The sequence below is a fragment of the Ranitomeya variabilis genome, chromosome 5 (assembly GCF_051348905.1).
Source record: "Ranitomeya variabilis isolate aRanVar5 chromosome 5, aRanVar5.hap1, whole genome shotgun sequence".
Taxonomy (NCBI): domain Eukaryota; kingdom Metazoa; phylum Chordata; class Amphibia; order Anura; family Dendrobatidae; genus Ranitomeya; species Ranitomeya variabilis.
Window position 1 is genome coordinate 663,481,019 of NC_135236.1, and position 20,942 is coordinate 663,501,960.

General features: G+C 42.7%; 2 protein-coding genes across 3 annotated transcripts; one reads left to right on the forward strand and one right to left on the reverse strand.

The window, feature by feature from the left end:
- Window positions 1-513: 513 nt before the first annotated feature.
- TTC38 (tetratricopeptide repeat domain 38) lies at window positions 514-14,551 on the reverse strand. 2 transcript variants are annotated; one of them, XM_077266599.1, is made up of 14 exons: window positions 14,321-14,551; window positions 12,459-12,536; window positions 10,901-10,982; window positions 9,643-9,814; window positions 7,018-7,191; window positions 6,665-6,740; window positions 6,405-6,524; window positions 6,146-6,205; window positions 5,967-6,005; window positions 5,773-5,854; window positions 4,445-4,610; window positions 3,916-4,075; window positions 1,272-1,345; window positions 514-932 (listed from the first exon to the last, which is right to left on the reverse strand). In XM_077266599.1, the coding sequence occupies exons 1-14, from the start codon at window positions 14,348-14,350 to the stop codon at window positions 839-841; spliced, it is 1,407 nt and encodes a 468-aa protein (XP_077122714.1). In that variant the 5' UTR covers window positions 14,351-14,551; the 3' UTR covers window positions 514-838. The 2 variants fall into 2 exon arrangements, with proteins under 2 accessions (XP_077122714.1, XP_077122715.1); XM_077266600.1 differs by lacking the exon at window positions 10,901-10,982 and having other exon boundaries at window positions 14,321-14,425.
- Window positions 14,446-19,277, forward strand: CDPF1 (cysteine rich DPF motif domain containing 1). Its single transcript, XM_077266601.1, has 4 exons — window positions 14,446-14,745; window positions 16,356-16,468; window positions 17,220-17,331; window positions 18,959-19,277. The coding sequence occupies exons 2-4, from the start codon at window positions 16,356-16,358 to the stop codon at window positions 19,073-19,075; spliced, it is 342 nt and encodes a 113-aa protein (XP_077122716.1). The 5' UTR covers window positions 14,446-14,745; the 3' UTR covers window positions 19,076-19,277.
- Window positions 19,278-20,942: the final 1,665 nt, after the last annotated feature.

Sequence of the window (20,942 nt, forward strand, 5' to 3'; positions counted from 1 at the left end):
GAAGGATTTGGGGTGGGGGGTGACTGCTTTATTCCACCAGCTCCCCCACCTGGCCATGGGTTGCGTCTAGTATTTCATAGCACAGTTCCATTGAAGTCAGTGGTGAGCTGCAATACCACATTCAAACAGTTGTGGCGCTGTTAGCTATGGTTTTTCTGCTTCTGGATAATTGCCTTTAAGGGGATATTCCCATCTCCAAGATCCTATCCCAATATATAGTAGGTGTGATCATAATAATAATAGCAAATACCTTCAATTAGAAATGTAGTATAGTTCTTCTGATTAGCTATGTTGCTTAACCAAAGTGCAGGGTGTTGCAGTAGCCTAGTATCCACGGTTACGACCAGTGACAGTGGATATCTAAGCTATGGGGTAAGCGACATAGCTAATCAGAGAAACTATACTACATTTCTAATAGAAGGTATTGGCTATTATTGTCACACCTATATTGAGATGGGAATACCCTTTTAATTAAAAACGGTCAAAAAAAAGGATATTCTTTAGCTGCAAAAATACGTTTTTACAATTTTATTGTACAGAAAATTAGTATAAAAGCGAGAATTTGAAATTTACATCGAGGTTCATAAAACTATGAAGGAAGAAAAAAAATTGCACCTCTAGATGGCGCTGGATGGTATATACGGTATATATATATTTTTTTCCAGGTAGCCTTTCATTTAACTTTCCTTTATTTTAGTCAATTTATTTTGGGACGAGGGGAGCCGGTGTACTTACTAACAATGATAAGGCATATTGATTTACTGGGGTTTGATCCCCAGAGACAGAACGGGTCTGCAATCCCTAAAGTGACAGATTGTGTTGATGGATGGATCGCGTCCTACACGAGGGTGTGAACGGCGGAAGCCTTCCTCATAAGCCTTTCAGTCAGGGGCGAGTTTGGTCTCAAGACGTCTCGTTCAATTAAAAGACTCCTGAAAAATTAAATAGAGAAACAAAATGGATTTAGAGAGAATTAGACGGGTGCCCTTTAAATTTAAAGGGATTGTCCCGGGGGACAAATACAAATTGTGCTATATTTCTAGGGTCCATCAGCGAAACACTGCTGCTCCCGGGGTCTGTCATTGGCACGGCGCCAATCCATTGTAGATGGAACGTCCCGCTGGGCTCACTGCTGCAGCCAATCAGTGAGCGCAGCAGATCGGAGCAGGGTGCTCCATCTACATTGGCTGTCAGCACCACAGACAATGCCAGACACCGGGAGCAGCAGCAGCAGAGAGTCACCTACATGAAGGGACAGGCGATGTTCGTACCTGGCTAAATTGTGATGGGATTTTTTATTACTGTTGATTGCAGCGTGAATAAGAACCTGGTTGAAGAGATCTCTCTGGAAAACAGAACATATAAATTATGGGTAAAATATCACATAAACCTGTGTTGGCAATAAAAAAAAAAAAATTATTTACTGTAGACAGATTTATCATTGAGTTTAATTAATAACTTGTATGCAGTGAGCTCCCTCTAGTGGCAGTTTTAGGAAGTTGCAATCTTGTTAATCTAGGTCTATGCATTGCTGCTATAAAGACATATTAAGGAATGTATTGACAGAAGATACACACATATTATATATATATATATATACATATATACACATACACACACACTAGATGGTGGCCCGAGTCTAACGCATCGGGTATTCTAGAATATGTATGTAATTTATTTATGAAGTTTTCAGAATAATGCAATTTATACACAAGATTCGGCCGGCCGGGCGCAATCAATTAGCGAAGCGTGGTTCAAATTCCGCGCCAATTCGCGGCCGGACTGCACCTGTCGCTGATTGGTCACGGCCGGGCGTGACCAATCAATGAAGCCAGGGTCGGCTCCAGGTTTTTGAGGGCCCCGGGCGAAAGAGTTTCAGTGGGCCCTCCTCTTTAACACATACCACGATTCATGATGCACAGATACAGCAGAGAAATATAGCACAGCCATGTAGTATATAGCACAGAGACATAGTATATAACCGCCCATGCAGTATATAACACAGGCCACATAGTATAGAGCACAGCGATGTAGTATATTGCCCAGCCACGTAATATATACCACAGCTACGTAGTATATAGCACAGAGACGTAGTATAGAGCACAGAGATGTAGTATATTGCCCAGCCACGTAATATATACCACAGCTACGTAGTATATAGCACAGAGACGTAGTATATAACAGCCCACACAGTATATAACACAGGCCACGTAGTATATAGCACACAGCCCACGCAGTATATAACACAGGCCACGTAGTATATAGCACACAGCCCACGCAGTATGTAACACAGCCCACGTAGTATATAACACAGCCCACGCAGTATCTAACACAGCCCATGTAGTATATAGCAATGTGGGCACCATATCCCTGTTAAAGAATTAAAATAAAAAAGTTATATACTCACCTTCCGTCGGCCCCCGAATCCAGCCCAGGTGTTTACCGATGCTCCTCGCAACTCTCTGGTCCCAAGAATGCATTGCAGTCTTGCGAGATGACGATGTAGCGGTCTCGTGAGACCACTACATCATCATCTCGCGAGACCGCAATTGATGGACCGGAGCGTCACGAGGAGCGGGAAAGGCGACGGAAGGTGAGAATATAATGATTTTGTATTTTGTTTATTATTTTTAACATTAGATCTTTTTACTATTGATGCTGCATAGGCAGCATCAGTAGTAAAAAGTTGGTCACATAGGGTTAATAGCAGCGTTAACGGACTTCGTTACACCGCGGTGTAACGCAGTCATTAACCCTGTGTGAGCGCTGACTGGAGGGGGCACTGACAGAGTAGGAAGGGGCGAATTCGCGGCCGGACTGTGCCCGTCGCTGATTGGTCACGGCCTCTGGGCCGCGACCAATCAGCGACGCGGGATTTCTGTGACAGACACACAGACGGAAGGGACCCTTAGACGATTATATAGTAAATAGATATATAGATAAATATATAGAGATATTCAAAAAAATAAAAGGAACATTAAAATACCACATCCTAAATATCACTGAATGAAATATTCCAGTTGCAGATCTATATTTATTACGTAGTGGAATGCGTGGAGAACAATAAAACATAAAAATGACCAATGTAAGTCAAAATTAATATCCCATGAAGGTCTGGATTTGGAATGATACTCAAAATCAAATTACAAGCTGATCCAAGTTCAGTGGAAATGCCTCAAGTCAAGGAAATGGTGCTCAGTAGTGTGTGTGGTCTCCACGTGCCTGCATGACCTCGCCAATGTCATATCTGACAAATTCCAATCGCCCAGCACAGTGATGGTTGTAAACACAACTCCCACTTGTGGACGTCGTACCCTCATGGAGTCTGTTTCTGACAGTTTGAGCAGACACATGGATGTTAGTGGCCTGCTGGAGGTAATTTTGCAGGGATCTGGAACAAAGGAGGAGGTAAAGGTCCTGCTGCTGGGTTGTTGCCCTCCTATGGCCCCCACCCTATCTCCTGGTATCTGCTGCAGCCTCTGGACACTACGCTGCAAGACACAGCTACCCTTTTTGCCACAGCTCGTATTGATGTGCCGTCCTGGATGAGCTGCGCTACCTGAGCATCTTCTGTGGGTTGTAGACACCGCCTCGGGTGAGAGCAATGACAAAATGCAAAAGGGACCAAAACAACATCCAAAAAGGATGAGAACAGAGAAATGGTCTGTGGTCACCCCCTGCATAACCGCTCCTTTATAGGAGTTGTCTTGCTAATGGCCGATCATTTCTACCTGTTCTCTGTTACATTTGCACAGCAGCAGGAGAAACTGATTCACAGTCAATGCTGCTTCATAACTGGACAGTTTGATTTCACAGATGTGTGACTGATCTGGAGTTACACTGTGGTGTTTAATTGTTCCTTTTATTTTTTTTGAGCAGTGTGGGTGTTTGTCATCACTTTCCTAATGCCATTACCTGGGCATCGCTTCCTCCGATATGCAGAATTTGGTACCGGATAGGTTGCATCAGCTCCACCACCTTGTCATAATTACCACTGTCAAACTCTACAAGAGCCTGGCTGAGCGGGAGGCCGAGCTCTCGGATCAGGGAGTGCTGGTAGTTCTCACCTGGACATCTAAAGATGGAAAACATTCAAAATCAAATCCACATAGGAGAACACCACGGTCTAAGGCACAGCATGTACATCCTGAAGGCCAAAGGAGGCCCAAAGCGCTACCAGATGGGGGTCTCTAAAAGATAAAGCGGCCACTCAGTGCTGATACATAATGTTAGCTATAATGGTTCACATGAACCTGGACCTGAGGCCACGTCACCTGTCCAGAGTCCAGCAAACCTCCTACCCTCCGGCATGTCACACATGCAGCACACCTCAAAATAGGAGCAAGGGACGTCACCATAAAGAGCAGATTCTCAAGACCCGGAATAGTGACGTGGCACGCAGGTCCAGGTTCGTGCAGATCTTTTTTTGCTCGCCTCTACTTACTTAGAAAGTTCCTTCAGAGCCTGGAGCAGCTGCGTCGTCATCTCCCGATCTTTGGATCCCAGGGAAGACATTAAGAAGTGAAGGTCGTTGAACATCAGGATGTGATCGTCGCCGTGTTTCTTGGTAACTTGCACCAGTTTGTCCCATCGTTTTTCAACATCTACTCCTGAAAGGGCGGGATCATTAATCTAGGGGATGGTGGGAGATGTAGTTTTATATCGCTGAAGAGCCTCAGGTGGCTGAGCCCAGCAATACCTTTACATGGCCAGTCAGTTCCTCCGTTACTGAGAAATCAGCAGTTTAATATGCAAATGAGGCTGAAGAGCTGGGGTAGATCGGAAGCTTCTGTCGCTTCTCGCTCAGCGCCGTCTCCGCCTGCTCATTTGCCTGAAGTTACACAGCAGCTACCTGCTGGCTGAGCCCAGCAATACCTTTACATGGCCAGTCAGTTCCTCTGTTACTGAGAAATCAGCAGTTTAATTAATATGCAAATGAGGCTGAATAGCTAGGGTAGATCTGAAGCTTCTGTCACTTCTCGCTCAGCGCCGTCTCCGCCTGCTCCTTTGCCTGAAGTTACACAGCATAGAAACTCAGTGAAGCAGGAGGAGGAGGCACTAGGCAAAGTGACAAGCTTCAGATCTACCCTAGCTCTTCAGCCTCATTTCCAGATTAATTAAAACGCTGAAGAGCAAGGGTAGATCTGAAGCTTCTGTCACTTCCCGCTCAGCGCAGTCTCCGGCTGCTCCTTTGCCTGAAGTCACACTGCATGGAAACTCAGTGAAGCAGGAGGAGGCGACGCTAACCGGGGAATAGAGCTGGAGTGACAAGAGGCTTCAGATCTACAGTAGCCCTTAAGCCTCATTTGCATATCAATTTTTACGCCAATTTCTCAGTAACAGAGGAACGGACTGGCCATATAAAAGGTATCGCTGGACTTGTCTTTGAAAGAGCAACATATATATTGCATCTCCCTAAAATATTGCTGGATACAGAACGAGTTAACCAAGAAACCAACAGTGAGCTTTATCCCCTCCGATGGGAGAGTTTGTAATGATTATTTATCTTTTTTTGACCTCATGAAAGCTTAGCTGAACTTTGATGTGGTCATAAATCAGCACTCAGAAAAAGTGAAATTTCTATTGAAACCCAATTACAAAAATAATCTTTGGAATGAACGGTGACAACTTATTTTCGAAAGCTAGGAAAACGTTCCGAGCAGTTGTCGGTTCCCTCCCCCCACTCTGCAGAGGAGATAGGCAGGATTCTCCAGCAGGGGGTGACGATGAGCACAGAGAACGCTCTTGTGTCTACCGTCGGTTTGTCGGTACCTTCCATCTGGAGCCGGAGGAGCAGAGATGAATTGTCTACGACGTCCAGCATGCTCCCGCTCGTAAAGCACATGGGCGCAATCTGCGGCCGAGGAGACGAATTATCAGATTTACGAATTAAAGGAAGGCAAAAATTCAGTTTACTGCCTGTATCTCTATGGAAAACCCCTTAAAGTAATCCGCCAGGTACTCACACATTCATCGTACAGGGTCATGGCGGCTTCATATTCCCCCTAGAAATAAGAATAAGGGATCAGTACACCGTTCTGTATCTTTTGTTCTCTGTTGTCAGCCCATTCAGTGGCTCATAACTCGACGGCTGAAGAGCAAATAACGTCGCCATATGTAACATATAAAATTATAATAGTCTAACCTTCTCGATGAAATATAAGGCCCAGTGCCAGTAGACGTGGCAGGCGAGCATGTCTCCTCCCTGCGAGAAAAAAAAAAGAAAAGAAAAATGCTGAATATTGGCCGTTAGGCAACTGATTACAGCAGAAGCCCCTCCCATACAATTAGGCCCTGCCCACGAGGAGCGATTAGGCACTAAACCCAATGTCTTCAAGATTTCTACCTCCTGACAGTCCGACAGTAAGAACAGTAAGGAGCAGACGGTAATACCAGGGCTTTACCTTCCAGTTGTTCTCGGTTTGTTTCATGAAGGACAAGCCTTCCTCTACGTCGGCCTTCATCTCGTACACGTGAGCGATGGTGTGCACCGACCAACAGTCCTTCTGGTCCGTAGCCAGAGCCTAGACATCATAGGAGAGGAAAGAAGAATATGGCGTTGTGTCATTTAATACTGGCTAAGATTCAGATTTTGGGGAAGTGGGGGGGGGATGCGGCTGCAATTAAGATTTTTTTTAGTTTATTCATATTAAAACTTCTTTACCTCCTTGGCCACTTTCAGTGCTTGATCGTAAAAGTTGGTTTCAAGCAGCCCAAATGAGTACATGCCTTTCACATAACTAAAAGAGAGAAGAAAAAACAATTCCTTTAAAACAGCATCTCATTAATACAGAAATGGCAGAATTATCCACCACTAGGGGGAGCATGCGGCACATGATTTAACATTGCGCTAATTATGTCTGCAGTGAGCTCCCCCTAGTGGTGGCTGAAGGAAGATAGCATTTTATAACATGCTATATAACAGTCATAGAGAAATTGTGGTGGCTTTCGACATAGTATATAGCGTTTCCGAAAAGGATTCTTAGAGGAAGGTAAATACATGAAATGCTGACGTACCTACTTAAAGGAGTATTCTGGGTCCAATATGGAAGAATTCGGGAGATTGAATCTCTCATCTGAGTTTTCTGTCCAAGGTAGAAGTAGGAATCATGGGCAAGTTTTATAGCCAGCAAGTCCAAGGGGTGATCCTGTAAGATCAGGTCCCACGTGTCCGCCGCCTTTGGAATATTTCTAGATATAAAACAATATATTAATAATAATAATGAAACCTGCACGCACATCTCCTCGGTCCTCACCTTCCTCCCTAACTCTCCAAACCTTTAGTCAAGACTTGTGTCTTTTGAAAAGTTTCTGCTCCAAAAACTCAACAAAAAAACCCCAAAAACTCATTGTGACTACACCCCAAAGATATGTGCGCACCACGTTGTTTTCAAGTGGGCAAATTCGCTATTTCAAGAGGAAGACTCTTCAAGAAACACCACCTTTTTTCTCCCGAAACATCTTTTTCAGTTTTTAGGATTTTTTTTTAGTACATTTTCATTGTTATTTTTCATATTGGGTCCAGTGTTAGTTTTTTTACTAGATTTTTTTTCTTTTCACTCCATTGAACAATAAAGAAGATTCTAGCATCTTCCAGACATCTTTTCAGCCTTCCCATTGACTTCTATGATGAAGTACAGTATATAGCATCTTTCGGGCGGAAGCCGCCTGAAGAATGAGCCGCTCATTTGGGGTCTTTGAGGGATTAAAATCCTAAATATTTGCACAGCAAGTTGTTTTTACATAGAAATGCTCATGTTTTTTTTCTTTTGACACACGTTTGAAAGCATTTTCAGGCAGTTTTTGGCATGAAATCCACCTGAAAAAGTCAAGGTGTGCACATGCATTTAGAAGCGTTTTGTTTATTTTTTTTTACTCTAAAACAAGCAGCCCCTTGGGTATTTTTTTTTACTCGGGCTGCTGGTAAATACAGTGGGGCAAAAAAGTAGTCAGTCAGCAATAGTGCAAGTTCCACCACTTAAAAAGATGAGAGGCGTCTGTAATTTACATCATAGGTAGACCTCAACTATGGGAGACAAACTGAGAAAAAAAAATCCTGAAAATCACATTGTCTGTTTTTTTTATCATTTTATTTGCATATTATGGTGGAAAATAAGTATTTGGTCAGAAACAAACAATCAAGATTTCTGGCTCTCACAGACCTGTAACTTCTTCTTTAAGAGTCTCCTCTTTCCTCCACTCATTACCTGTAGTAATGGCACCTGTTTAAACTTGTTATCAGTATAAAAAGACACCTGTGCACACCCTCAAACAGTCTGACTCCAAACTCCACTATGGTGAAGACCAAAGAGCTGTCAAAGGACACCAGAAACAAAATTGTAGCCCTGCACCAGGCTGGGAAGACTGAATCTGCAATAGCCAACCAGCTTGGAGTGAAGAAATCAACAGTGGGAGCAATAATTAGAAAATGGAAGACATTCAAGACCACTGATAATCTCCCTCGATCTGGGGCTCCACGCAAAATCCCACCCCGTGGGGTCAGAATGATCACAAGAACGGTGAGCAAAAATCCCAGAACCACGCGGGGGGACCTAGTGAAAGAACTGCAGAGAGCTGGGACCAATGTAACAAGGCCTACCATAAGTAACACACTACGCCACCATGGACTCAGATCCTGCAGTGCCAGACGTGTCCCACTGCTTAAGCCAGTACATGTCCGGGCCCGTCTGAAGTTTGCTAGAGAACATTTGGATGATCCAGAGGAGTTTTGGGAGAATGTCCTATGTTCTGATGAAACCAAACTGGAACTGTTTGGTAGAAACACAACTTGTCGTGTTTGGAGGAAAAAGAATATTGAGTTGCATCCATCAAACACCATACCTACTGTAAAGCATGGTGGTGGAAACATCATGCTTTGGGGCTGTTTCTCTGCAAAGGGGCCAGGACGACTGACCTGGGTACATGAAAGAATGAATGGGGCCATGTATCGTGAGATTTTGAGTGCAAACCTCCTTCCATCAGCAAGGGCATTGAAGATGAAACGTGGCTGGGTCTTTCAACATGACAATGATCCAAAGCACACCGCCAGGGCAACGAAGGAGTGGCTTCGTAAGAAGCATTTCAAGGTCCTGGAGTGGCCTAGCCAGTCTCCAGATCTCAACCCTATAGAAAACCTTTGGAGGGAGTTGAAAGTCCGTGTTGCCAAGCGAAAAGCCAAAAACATCACTGCTCTAGAGGAGATCTGCATGGAGGAATGGGCCAACATACCAACAACAGTGTGTGGCAACCTTGTGAAGACTTACAGAAAACGTTTGACCTCTGTCATTGCCAACAAAGGATATATTACAAAGTATTGAGATGAAATTTTGTTTCTGACCAAATACTTATTTTCCACCATAAAATGCAAATAAAATGATAAAAAAACAGACAATGTGATTTTCTGGATTTTTTTTTCTCAGTTTGTCTCCCATAGTTGAGGTCTACCTATGATGTAAATTACAGACGCCTCTCATCTTTTTAAGTGGTGGAACTTGCACTATTGCTGACTGACTAAATACTTTTTTGCCCCACTGTATATGATCAGTCCAAATAGAATTTGGACTGCAGCTTTGGATGTAAATGGAGTATAAAAATATGGAAACATTAAAAAAAAAAAAAGGAAAATGAATAAAGTCGTCATACCCTTTAGCAAAAGTCTCCAATGCGGCTACATGTAATTTTTCCCTTTCGGTCAGGGGCTGAGTCTTGGCCAAATCTGACATTACTTTCAGGTCCCTCTCAAATTCCTTATCAAGCAGTGGTGATCGACCGGTGCCGATCAGATCCAAACCGTTAGAAATCACGTGTCCCATAACTAAAAGAGAAGAAGAAAAAAAATGTATACAGTATATAATAAAGAAGAAGGCGGAGACAGAGAAGGAGAAAGGAAGGAAGAGGCAGAAGGAGAAAGATGAGAAGGAGAAAGGAAGACGGAGGAGAAGGAGAAAGGAAGACGGAGAAGGAGAAAGGAAGACGGAGGAGAAGGAGAAAGGAAAACGGAGGAGAAGGAGAAAGGAAAACGGAGGAGAAGGAGAAAGGAAAACGGAGGAGGAGAAGAAAGGAAGACGGAGGAGAAGAAGAAGAAAGGAAGACGGAGGAGAAGAAGAAAGGAAGACCGAGGAGAAGAAGAAAGGAAAACGGAGGAGAAGGAGAAAGGAAGACGTAGGATAAGGAGAAAGGAAAAAACGGAGAAGGAGAAAGGAAAAACGGAGGAGAAGGAGAAAGGAAAAACGGAGGAGAAGGAGAAAGGAAAAACGGAGGAGAAGGAGAAAGGAAAAAACGGAGAAGGTGAAAGGAAAAATGGAGGAGAAGGAGAAAGGAAAACGGAGAAGGAGAAAGGAAGACGGAGGAAAAGGAGAATGGAAGACGGAGAAGGAGAAAGGAAAACGGAAGAGAAGGAGAAAAGAAGGAGAAGAATCACTACAGCTGAAATACAAGCAGAAATTACTGCGGCCATCCAACTTTCCCAGATCCCTGAACTCCACAAGACTGATTTGCGGTGCTCAGGTTGCGGAAAGTTGATTGACAACTGTGTGAGAGCAAAACAATTGGTTGTCAGACAGATTTCCCAAAAAGTGATGTATGACAAGTATCAGGATCTCTGGGTCACACGTTATCTGCACTGATAAATTGCAGCAAACTTTCATGACTGGATAGAGACTTGCATTAATGGGTTTTGCCTTGACTTGATGCAATTGAAGCAAACCCTCAGCTGTGAAATGTATTAGGTCTGTACAAGTTTATGGCGTCTGGATGTGAATACGAATGGTGATATCATTTATATTCTCTGAAAAAAGGCCAAGAAAGCAAAAATTCTGCCGGGGTATGTAAACTTTAGAGCACAACTGTGTCTTTACTATGCAAGGGCAGCATACTGGATGTTGTATAATCGGGCACGTACCAAAATTTGGATCCGCTGCTTTCATTTTCTGCAGGCAGCCTTCAATTCCTCCCATTGTTTTGTCATTCGTCCATGTAACATACTATGTATAAAAAAATATATATACAAATATGGCCATTATCAACAGCGACCAATCACAAAATAGACCCTGATGAATTTAGCTCTATGCAGCTATTATTCTCTCTTATCAGCCATTTGCAAGGAGCACTTGCCTGCTGTCCTTCATATATATTAAGTTCATGACGGAAACTTTAGCCGATTGCTGCCGGATTAGCTGACTGTGGGAGGACACCATAATTTCCTCAGACGTGGGAGGAAAGAAGGATCGGACATGTTGGAATTCAACATGCCTGATCCTTTGGGAGATCAAATCAGCTGCCATCATTATGCTGCACTGCATTTGTAGCTTGTAAAAAAAAAAAAAAGAAAAAGTGTATTGCTTCTTTAATTGTCAAAATAAATGGCTACTGGGTATATTGTTTGCAGAGAGGAATTTTGGCAGCGGCCGCCATCAGCTGACAGGATTGTGTAAACTCTGGGCATCTGAGTACAGGACTAGGAAATATAATCTACAGGGGGGAACCCGGCATAACAGGGAGGTCTCAGACAGCATTCCCAGGCTTTAGGGAAGGAGCGGACACCATTATGGGGTCCTCTACCCCCAAATATAAAAGTGGGTTATTATGGCCGTGAGCACAGGTGTGGCATCCGGGCCCGGGTGCTGGAGGTGTCCCAAGGGCCACCAGTTGTATAAAAGGCAGAGTGAAGATAAGGACTGAGTCAACGGTTTAGGACCTACAAGTTAGGCCCCGAAATCTGAGACAGACTGGTTGCTAGGGACCTGCTGCCTGACAACGCCAAATAAATGCTGTGGCTGATATCATCCATTGCGTTGTCAGGCAGAAGGTCCATAGCAACCGGTCTGTGTATCCCAAAAACTGGGCTAAGCTTGATTCAGTTGACGTACAGATGGTCCTTTGTCACTAATGGAGAAGTGTCTCAGCTGCAATGTGAGGCCTCACTGAGACGCCCGTTTTTCAGGGATAGTGCATGTTCCCATAATAGTCTATGGGGCTGTCCACATTTCAAAGTTCCTTTGTTAAACGAGTGTCCGTGAACGAAAAACTCTGAAAACCTAAACCTTGTCAACATGTCCGTTTTTGATCCGAGGCATGGATCCCTAACTCATTCAAATCAATGGGTCTGTGGAAAAAAAAAATGGACGCCATCATTGTGTCATCTGGGATAGAGCTGTGTTTTATTATTATTTTACTGTTAAATCAGATTATTTAATCCCAGTTTTGTCTTTGTGACAAGCGGAATTGCACTTTAAGCAATAACAATTGACTATACAACCAGTGCAATATATTTTTATGAGGTCGCTTCTTCATGCGGACGATTTGCAGAGTCAGCACAGCTGTTATACAACTATGAGGTAAAATGACGTTGGGCCAGAAGACAGAGGTCACCTGTTTGGGCCGAGGTTCTTCGAGTCAGAGGTGGCAATAATATACTATACGCAGAGCCGGAGGTTCGATTCAGCGGGATCATGAGTTACCTGGTATAAGGTGGCGTCAAACAGTTTACAAGCTTCATTGCTAGTAGTGGAAAGGGCCATCCCCACTTCCTGCCAGGCCTGCAAGTCATAAGCAAATAATGCTATCAGAAAGTCATAGGGTAGTATAGACAGGGGGTGTAGTATAAAGAAGGGGCACAGGGTAAATAGGGGGTATAGCCTAGAGAGGAGGGCACACTGAAGATGGTGACAGAATGGAATGAGGACTGTGGAGGGAGGAAATAGTGGAAAGTTGACAGTGTGGAGGTTATAGTTGATAAGGGCAGACAGTGTGGAGGTTATAGTTGATAAGGGCGGACAGTGTGGAGGTTATAGTTGATAAGGACGGACAGTGTGGAGGTTATAGTTGATAAGGGTGGACACAGTGGATGTTATAGTTCATAAGGGCGGACAGTGCAGAGGTTATAGTTCATAAGGGCGGACAGTACGGAGGTTATAATTCATAAGGGCGGACAGTACGGAGGTTATAATTCATAAGGATGGACAGTGTGGAGGTTAAGTTGATAAGGGCGGACAGTGTGGAGGTTATAGTTGATAAGGACGGACAGTGTGGAGGTTATAGTTGATAAGGGTGGACACAGTGGATGTTATAGTTCATAAGGGCGGACAGTGCAGAGGTTATAGTTCATAAGGGCGGACAGTACGGAGGTTATAATTCATAAGGACGGACAGTGTGGAGGCTATAGTTGATAAGGGTGGACACAGTGGATGTTATAGTTCATAAGGGCGGACAGTGCAGAGGTTATAGTTCATAAGGGCGGACAGAGTGGATGTTATAGTTCATAAGGGCGGACAGTGCGGAGGTTATAACTCATAAGGACGGACAGTGTGGAGGCTATAGTTGATAAGGGCGAACAGAGTGGATGTTATAGTTCATAAGGGCGGACAGTTCAGAGGTTATAGTTCATAAGGGCGGACAGTGCAGAGGTTATAATTCATAAGGACGGAAGGTGTGGAGGCTATAGTTGATAAGGGCGGACAGTGCAGAGGTTATAATTCATAAGGATGGACAGTGTGGAGGTTACAATTCATAAGGGGTAATGTCGTGTTATCCTGACAGTGGACAGTACATACTTGCGCATGTGCAGTATCAGAACAAGCATACGTAAACGCAAAATTGTGCACCTTCTACTATACTGCCAGGAAGGACATATAGCAGTGTTCCATCTCTAAGGCTGGGTTCACATTGCGTTGGCAATCCGCTGACGGCATCTGTTACATAGCGGCACTAACGCTATGTAACGGATGCGCACCCATTGACTGCCATTATGTAGCGAATCGCTAACGCATGTCATAATCGGCATGCGTTAGTGATGTGCCGTCATTCTGTGACGGACCCTCAGACGCGGTCTGCAGCGTTTTCTTGTCTGTCACCGCTAGCACAGATGAAGCATCTGCACTAGTGCGATTGCATAACGCGATCTTTTTCGGCACTTGCGTTAACGCAGTCCGTTTAACGCATGCGTTGAACGGACTGCACTAACGCAATGTGAACCTAGCCTTAGTCAGTTATGGTGTCACGGGGAAGAGAAGGGAGCACTTTGGCTACTACATTATAGGAATACTTCCCAACTCTCCTAGAATCATGCAGGAAGGCGACAGGAAAACAGAAAAAAGAGATCACTCCCAAAAATGGGTCCCTGCGAACAACTCCCCTCAACTTTCTGCAGCTGTAAAAGGGGGTGAACAGTGGGGTTAGTCAAAATAATTAGAGGATTGTGTAACACATCGCAGCTCGTGACTGCAGCCTTGAGACATCTGGCATAAGAAACTGGAATCTGGGGGCAGAGGGTAATTCCTATAGAGTCAGGGGGCACGGTGGTGCCAGGCGGGCGAGGACTCACCTTACAGTCCCTCAGACAGACGGCTGCCATGCTGATCTCCTGTCACTGGGACTGTGCCCAGCACTCAGAGCTGCAGATCATCTGTGCTGCACTAAAGCCTTCCCCACAGGAGGAGGAGACCTGCTGCACAGGAAGATCAGGAGGGGAAGAGGAAGCAGCACAGCTGCCCCATGGGCTGTACATTGGGTGGATGGGATGTAGCAGAGCTCAATCGGTTGCATTGTTTGTGTCAGGGGTTACTCGCTCTGCAGCGGGTATTTAGCTGCAGTCCTACGTAAAAGCCCTGACACCAGCGATGTACTGGCAAAGCCCTGCTACGTCTGTGTGTCCTGGGTTTTAACCCCTGCCTCTATGATTCACTTTTCCCCCCAAGGAGCTTTTGGGGAGGTTTTGATGCTGCAGGATTTCTACACCTATTATTTAAAGTAGGTTACTTGGATTTTTTTTATAGCGTTTTTGTGTACGTTTTTTATAGCTTTTTTTATAGCATTTTTGCAAGCGTTTTATTGTGTTTTTTTATTGCATTTTTGTGTACTCCAATGCTTTTTCGTGTGCGTTTTTATTTGTATTTTGTGTACTATTTTATTGCATTTTTGCACTTTTTTAGTGTACGTTTTTATTGTGTGTCCTTTTTTCATTTGTGTGCTTTTTTTTATTGCATTTTTGCATACTTTTTATACACGTTTTTATTGCGTTTTTGTCCTTTTTGCATTTTTGTGTGCTTTTTTATTGCATTTTTGCATACCTTTTTATGCATGTTTTTATTTCTTTTTTTGTGCGCTTTTTATTGCATTTTTGCACTTATATGCACGTTTTTGTGTGCTTTTCTATTGCATTTTTGCATACTTTTTTTATGCACATTTTCATTGCGTTTTTGTGTCCTTTTTTATTGCATTTTTGCTTACTTTTTTATGCACGTTTTTATATCCTTTTTGCATTTTTGTGTGCTTTTTTTATTGCATTTTTGCATACTTTTTTACACTTTTTTGTGTACTTTTATATTACGTTTTTGTCTTTTTTGCATTTTCGTGTGCTTTTTTTTAATTGCCTTTTTGTGTACTTTTTAAACATGCCTTTTAATTATTTTTATATTTTTTTTATTGGTTTTAAAAAAAATCCTGAACTTTTGTAAAAAAAAAAAAGTTTGATACAATTCTCTAAACCCTGTTTTTTTTCTGACATTGACGAAGATGTGAGTCTTTTTTGTTTTATTTTGCGTGGTACTTAATACCAATGTTGTTTGCTTCTTATGGCATTTTTGTTGTTGTGGAATATGCAGCAACTAAAAAGATGCCTTTTTTTTTCCCTTACGGCATTGTACTTTATATGTTAATTAATTTTAGATTTTTATCCAACTTGATGATACCAAATATATTAATTTTTTTTCAATATTTTTTTATTTTCAGGTTGGGAAAATTGGGTGATTCCAACTTTTTTTAAATTAAAATTAAATATTTTTTTTTTAGATCTTTAAAAAAAAAAAAAATGTTACAGTGGTATTCCCATCTCCAATATCCTATCCCAGTATGTACTAGGTGTAATAATAATAGTGAATACCTCCAGTTATAAATGTAGTATAGTTCTTCTGATTCGCTGTCGCTTACCCCATGTGCAGGGCATTGCAGTAGCTTAGGTATCCATGGTTACGACCACTAACAACTGTCACTGAGTGGTCGTGACCATGGATACCTAAGCTACTGCAATGCCCTGCCCTGTATCTATTATCAGGACAGCTGTTATTAGTAGTAACCATGGATATCTAAGCTACTCCCATGCCCTGCACAAGGGGTAAGCAACATAGCTAATCAGAAGAACTACACTACATTTCTAATTTTAGGTATTTTCTAATATTCTTATTATTACACCTACTACATATTGGGATAGGATCTTGGAGATGAGAATATTAGTGTATATATTATTTCCGACTAGCGCCGAGTGACATGACCAGCGACACTATACCACATACACACCATTAAACATAGTATTACACGCTTCGTCATAAACTTTGTGTTGATTGATGTGTTTCTATTTCCAGATGGACCTTGACGAATCCCAAAATCCACAAGGAATATTTGAATGTCAGCTCTGCAGGTTATCTGTCCCATATTCTTACTTTGGCCAGAAACCACCAAGTACACAATCCATCATGTAAGTAAATGCGATCAACATTTCGCCTCCAAATTAATTTACACAGCAAAGCAGGAATTATGGAAATAGTTTTAAAAAAAAAAATGGAAAAACCGGTTAAAAATACTTTTGCTTTTTTTTTTTTTTTCTCTATAACTTTCATTTTATGGTAAAAAAATAAATAAATAAATGACCAGATATCATGATTCTTCCATAGATACCAAACTTATGTTTTTTTTATTATTTTAATGGCTTAAAAAAAAATTCTTACATTTATAAAATAAAAAATAAGTTGGCGTTTTCCAACATCCGTATTTTTTTTTTTCATTTTTCCTTAAAGGTAGATGTGTGAGGTGGAGCTTGTTCTTGCGTAGCGAGCTGTAGCTTTGAGTGCCGCTATTTATGGACACATGATAATTTAATCACCTTTTAGGCATTTTTGGCGGCAGATGCAGTGACTTTAGGGGCTGTCAGGTACTGACCTAGTGATGGAACCTCATCAATATTTAGCCGGTGTGGCCATGAGCGTTATCTCTTGCTACGGAAGACCTGACATTGATTGAAATGGTGTAATTCCGCTCTTCGCCTGTGGGAGTGCTGTAGGCAAACCACACAGATGATTGTTGGGGAGAAGAATACCCTATAATCAGTATATTCTTATGGAAATCTAACAAAAAGTGTTCCCAACCCCTCTAAGTGAACCGTAGGCCAAGACATTCCTATGTTAACTTTATTTATCTAATGTGTGCACCGATTTCCCATTTTGTTACAGCCTCCTGGAGGAATGCTATGTTACCAGGGATCCCTTCATGCCGGACAAAGAGAAGTTCCTGATTCTGGGCTCCCCCTGCAGTCTGTGTCAGCGGGTGGTCTGTGTCGGCACGGTAATACATTGTGCTATTTCCAGCTTTACAGAAGAACGATAACACCATAGAAATTATAAGAACAGTAGGCCTCAGTTATCACCACTGTTTAGAAGGAGACCGGTTGCTCGTAGCAACCAATCACAGCTCAGCTTTCATCTTTTAAACAGCTCTGGTGAAATGAAAGCTGCTTCGTGATTGGTTGCTATGGGCAACACAGGCAGAGTAACCTGTTGTGGTGGAGAAATACAATTATATATATAATATTTTTTATATATATATATATATATATATATATATATATATATATATATAAAAAATGTTTATTAAAAAAAAAAAAATATGTAATCCTTGCCACGTATAAATATCTTGAAATTGCCAAAAACTTGAGTGCATCGAAACAGATATGTAATGCTCCTTTCTTGAAGGTTTTTAGGGCACATGCCTAAGCCAAAATACCTGCCGAGGTTCCCAAGGGCAAGACGATTCAGGAAAATGCTGGCTTTTTTTTTTTTTTTTTTAAGCATTTTTTTGGCATCTTACCCCTTTTGTGTCAGAATCCACCCAAAAAAGATAAAAGATGTCACGCAGAGCCTTATTTAGCTTTTAGTTTGATGAAGGCTTTTTTTTTTTTTGCAACCTGTTGATCTTAGAAAACAAATACCTTAAGGGTACGAGCACACGTTGCGGATTCTGCTGCGGATTTTCTCGCGGTTTCTTCTGCGGGTTTTCAACTGCACTTTCCCATTGGTGCAGGTTGAAAACCGCTGCGGAATCCGCAGAAAGAAGTGACATGCTACAGAAAATAATCCGCTGCATTTCCGCGTGGAATTTTCCACAGCGGGTTTTTTTTTTCCCCTTAGGTTAACATGGTACTGTAAATCCGCAGCGTGTGCACATACCCTAAAAAACCTGTCTGTACAAAAGGAATCACTATCTTTTCTAGTGGTAAAAAAGGTCAGGGTTTTTTTTCTTAGCAGAAGATGAATCGGGAAACTGTTCTTTTATCTATAATTTTGGCAAATAAAAAAGGACAAAAAAGGAGTAAGGATAAAAAAGATGGACAGGATAAAAAAGAGTAAAGACAAAAAAAGGAGTAAGCACAAAAAAGGGGGACAAGATAAAGAGAAGTAAGGACAAAAAAAAGGGGGACAGGCTAAAAAAGGGTGTAGAAGACAAAACAAAAGAGGAGAAAAAAAATAAAGTGAAAACCATAAAAAAGCAGCAGCGGCCAAAGCCATCAGAAAACATGCTAGAGGAGTGACCAAAATAAAGACACAAGATGCTTTAGAAAAGAACAAAAAAGTTTCCTAAAGCATCGTTTGCTAGGGAAAGTCCGCAGGTTCACCGACATACTCTAAGGATAGCAGATCCAACAACAGCCACTTGCTGATGGTTTCCAGCAGTATGTTTTTACATTGTTAAGGGAATAGTTTCCCCACAAGATTCACTATCGTGATTGCCAAGGAAAAATGCCGGGAAGTCGCAGATCTAAACCCAAATCTAGAACCATTTTGTGCTGCAGATTTCTTATGTAAATTCTACTGTAAAAAAAATTTTTTCCCAAAAATCCCTAAACCAGTTGCCGCTCTGCCCCCCCATACTAGACTTGATTCATCCCGACACTGTCTCCTCTGCCCGACTTTAGGACTGCAGCCTCTTCTACTCCAAGAGATTCTGCCTCCCCTGCGTCACCAAGAACAAGGCGGCTTTTCCTCCCGAGATTCAGCAGGACCTGGATAAGAGGAAGACCCAGACTAAATGAGCTCTGGAACTTCGGTGCCACTGACTGTACAGGAGGACGAGCAGCCGCCATTTATACAAGACGTCTTACCCCTATCTGTCATACAAGGGACTTCATGCCTGACACAGAGCATGGGAGAACATACAACGCTCACTCCTTGCATCATCAGAAACCATAAAGGGGAATTCTAGATACAAAAATAAAAATCTTGCAATGTAAAAAATTCTAAACTTTTCTTTTATAGGTTGGAGATCCTTAAAGGAACCTGCCAGGAAGATTCCATCATTGAAACTGGTGGTCCCGATGGATAGGACCTAGTGAAACAATACCTGTCTTGTAGTAATCTGATGTGCCAACGCCGAGAAATTGAGCTTTGAAATAACATGTAAATAAACCTGGAAGTGTGTTAGGGGCATGGTGTCTATTGACACGCCCCCAATGCACTTTCAAGATAATTTGCATAAGGGTCAAAGCTAAGTTTCTCAGTGCTGGTACATCGGATTCCTACAAGACCGGTATCATTTTTCTTGTTTTAACAGGTCCTGTATATCCCTACCAATAGTATCAGTGGTAAAAAAAAAAAAGTCCTAATGGGTCCCATAATGTCCCTATACCCCTACCAATCGCTCAAACAACTCAGAAGTTCATGGGACTGTACATCACTGTGTACTTTTGCACAGTGGTTTAAGTGACCAGTAGGGGTCCCAGGACCCGGATGGACCCCCACACAAACATGTAGAAGCATTTTACCACACTCGCCACAGCTAAACAAACCTACTTCTCATCTCTCATATCCTCCCTGTCTCACAACCCTAAACAGTTATTCAACACCTTCAATTCTCTCCTCCGTCCCCCAGCACCTCCTCCCTCCTCACTTATCTCTGCTGAAGACTTTGCCTCATTCTTCAAGCAGAAGATTGATAACATCAGAGACAGTTTTGGTCAACAAGCCCCAGAGCCCTTCCTCCCAACTTCCCGACCCTCCACCTCCAAAACCAACTTCTCCACCATTACAGAAGATCAACTCGCCACTCTACTCTCAAGATCGCATCTCACCACCTGTGCACTTGACCCGCTCCCATCCCACTTCATCCCAAACCTCACCACAATCTTCATCCCAACCCTAACCCATCTCTTCAACCTATCACTAACAACTGGTGTTTTCCCCTCAAGCTTTAAACATGCCTCCATCACACCTATCCTCAAAAAGCCCTCTCTTGACCCATCCTCTGTATCTAGCTATCGCCCTATATCACTTCTCCCTTATGCCTCAAAACTACTGGAACAACACGTCTACCTGGAACAACACGTCTACCTTGAACTGTCCTCCCATCTCTCTTCTTGCTCCCTCTTTGACCGCTTACAATCTGGCTTCCGGTCACACCATTCCACTGAAACTGCGCTAACTAAGGTCACCAACGACCTCTTAACCGCCAAGAGCAAGCGACACTACTCTGTTCTCCTCCTCCTCGACCTGTCGGCTGCCTTTGACACAGTGGACCATTCCCTATTATTACAGACCCTCTCATCCCTTGGCATCACAGACTTGGCCCTATCCTGGATCTCATCATGCCTAACAGACCGGACATTCAGCGTCTCCCACTCACACACCACCTCCTCACCTCGCCCCCTATCTGTTGGAGTCCCTCAAGGTTCAGTCCTAGGGCCCCTGCTCTTCTCCATTTACACATTTGGCCTGGGACAGCTCATAGAATCTCATGGTTTTCAGTATCATCTCTATGCTGATGACACACAGATCTACATCTCTGGACCAGATATCACCTCCCTACTAACCAGAATCCCTCAATGTCTGTCCACTATTTCATCCTTCTTCTCCACTAGATTTCTGAAACTTAACATGGACAAAACAGAATTCATCATCTTTCCC

Bases quoted from the DNA above. Each gene is read 5' to 3' on its own strand.
- TTC38 (XM_077266599.1), bottom strand. From the start codon at position 14,350: ATGGCAGCCGTCTGTCTGAGGGACTGTAAG. The intron at 7,192-9,642 runs GTATGACGACTT...TTTTATATCTAG, and splicing joins TTGGAGACTTTTGCTAAAGG to AAATATTCCAAAGGCGGCGG. The intron at 6,206-6,404 runs GTAAAGCCCTGG...TTTTTCTCGCAG, and splicing joins AAACCGAGAACAACTGGAAG to GGAGGAGACATGCTCGCCTG.
- CDPF1 (XM_077266601.1), top strand. From the start codon at position 16,356: ATGGACCTTGACGAATCCCAAAATCCACAAGGAATATTTGAATGTCAG. The intron at 16,469-17,219 runs GTAAGTAAATGC...ATTTTGTTACAG, and splicing joins CCAAGTACACAATCCATCAT to CCTCCTGGAGGAATGCTATG. The intron at 17,332-18,958 runs GTAATACATTGT...GCCCGACTTTAG, and splicing joins GGGTGGTCTGTGTCGGCACG to GACTGCAGCCTCTTCTACTC.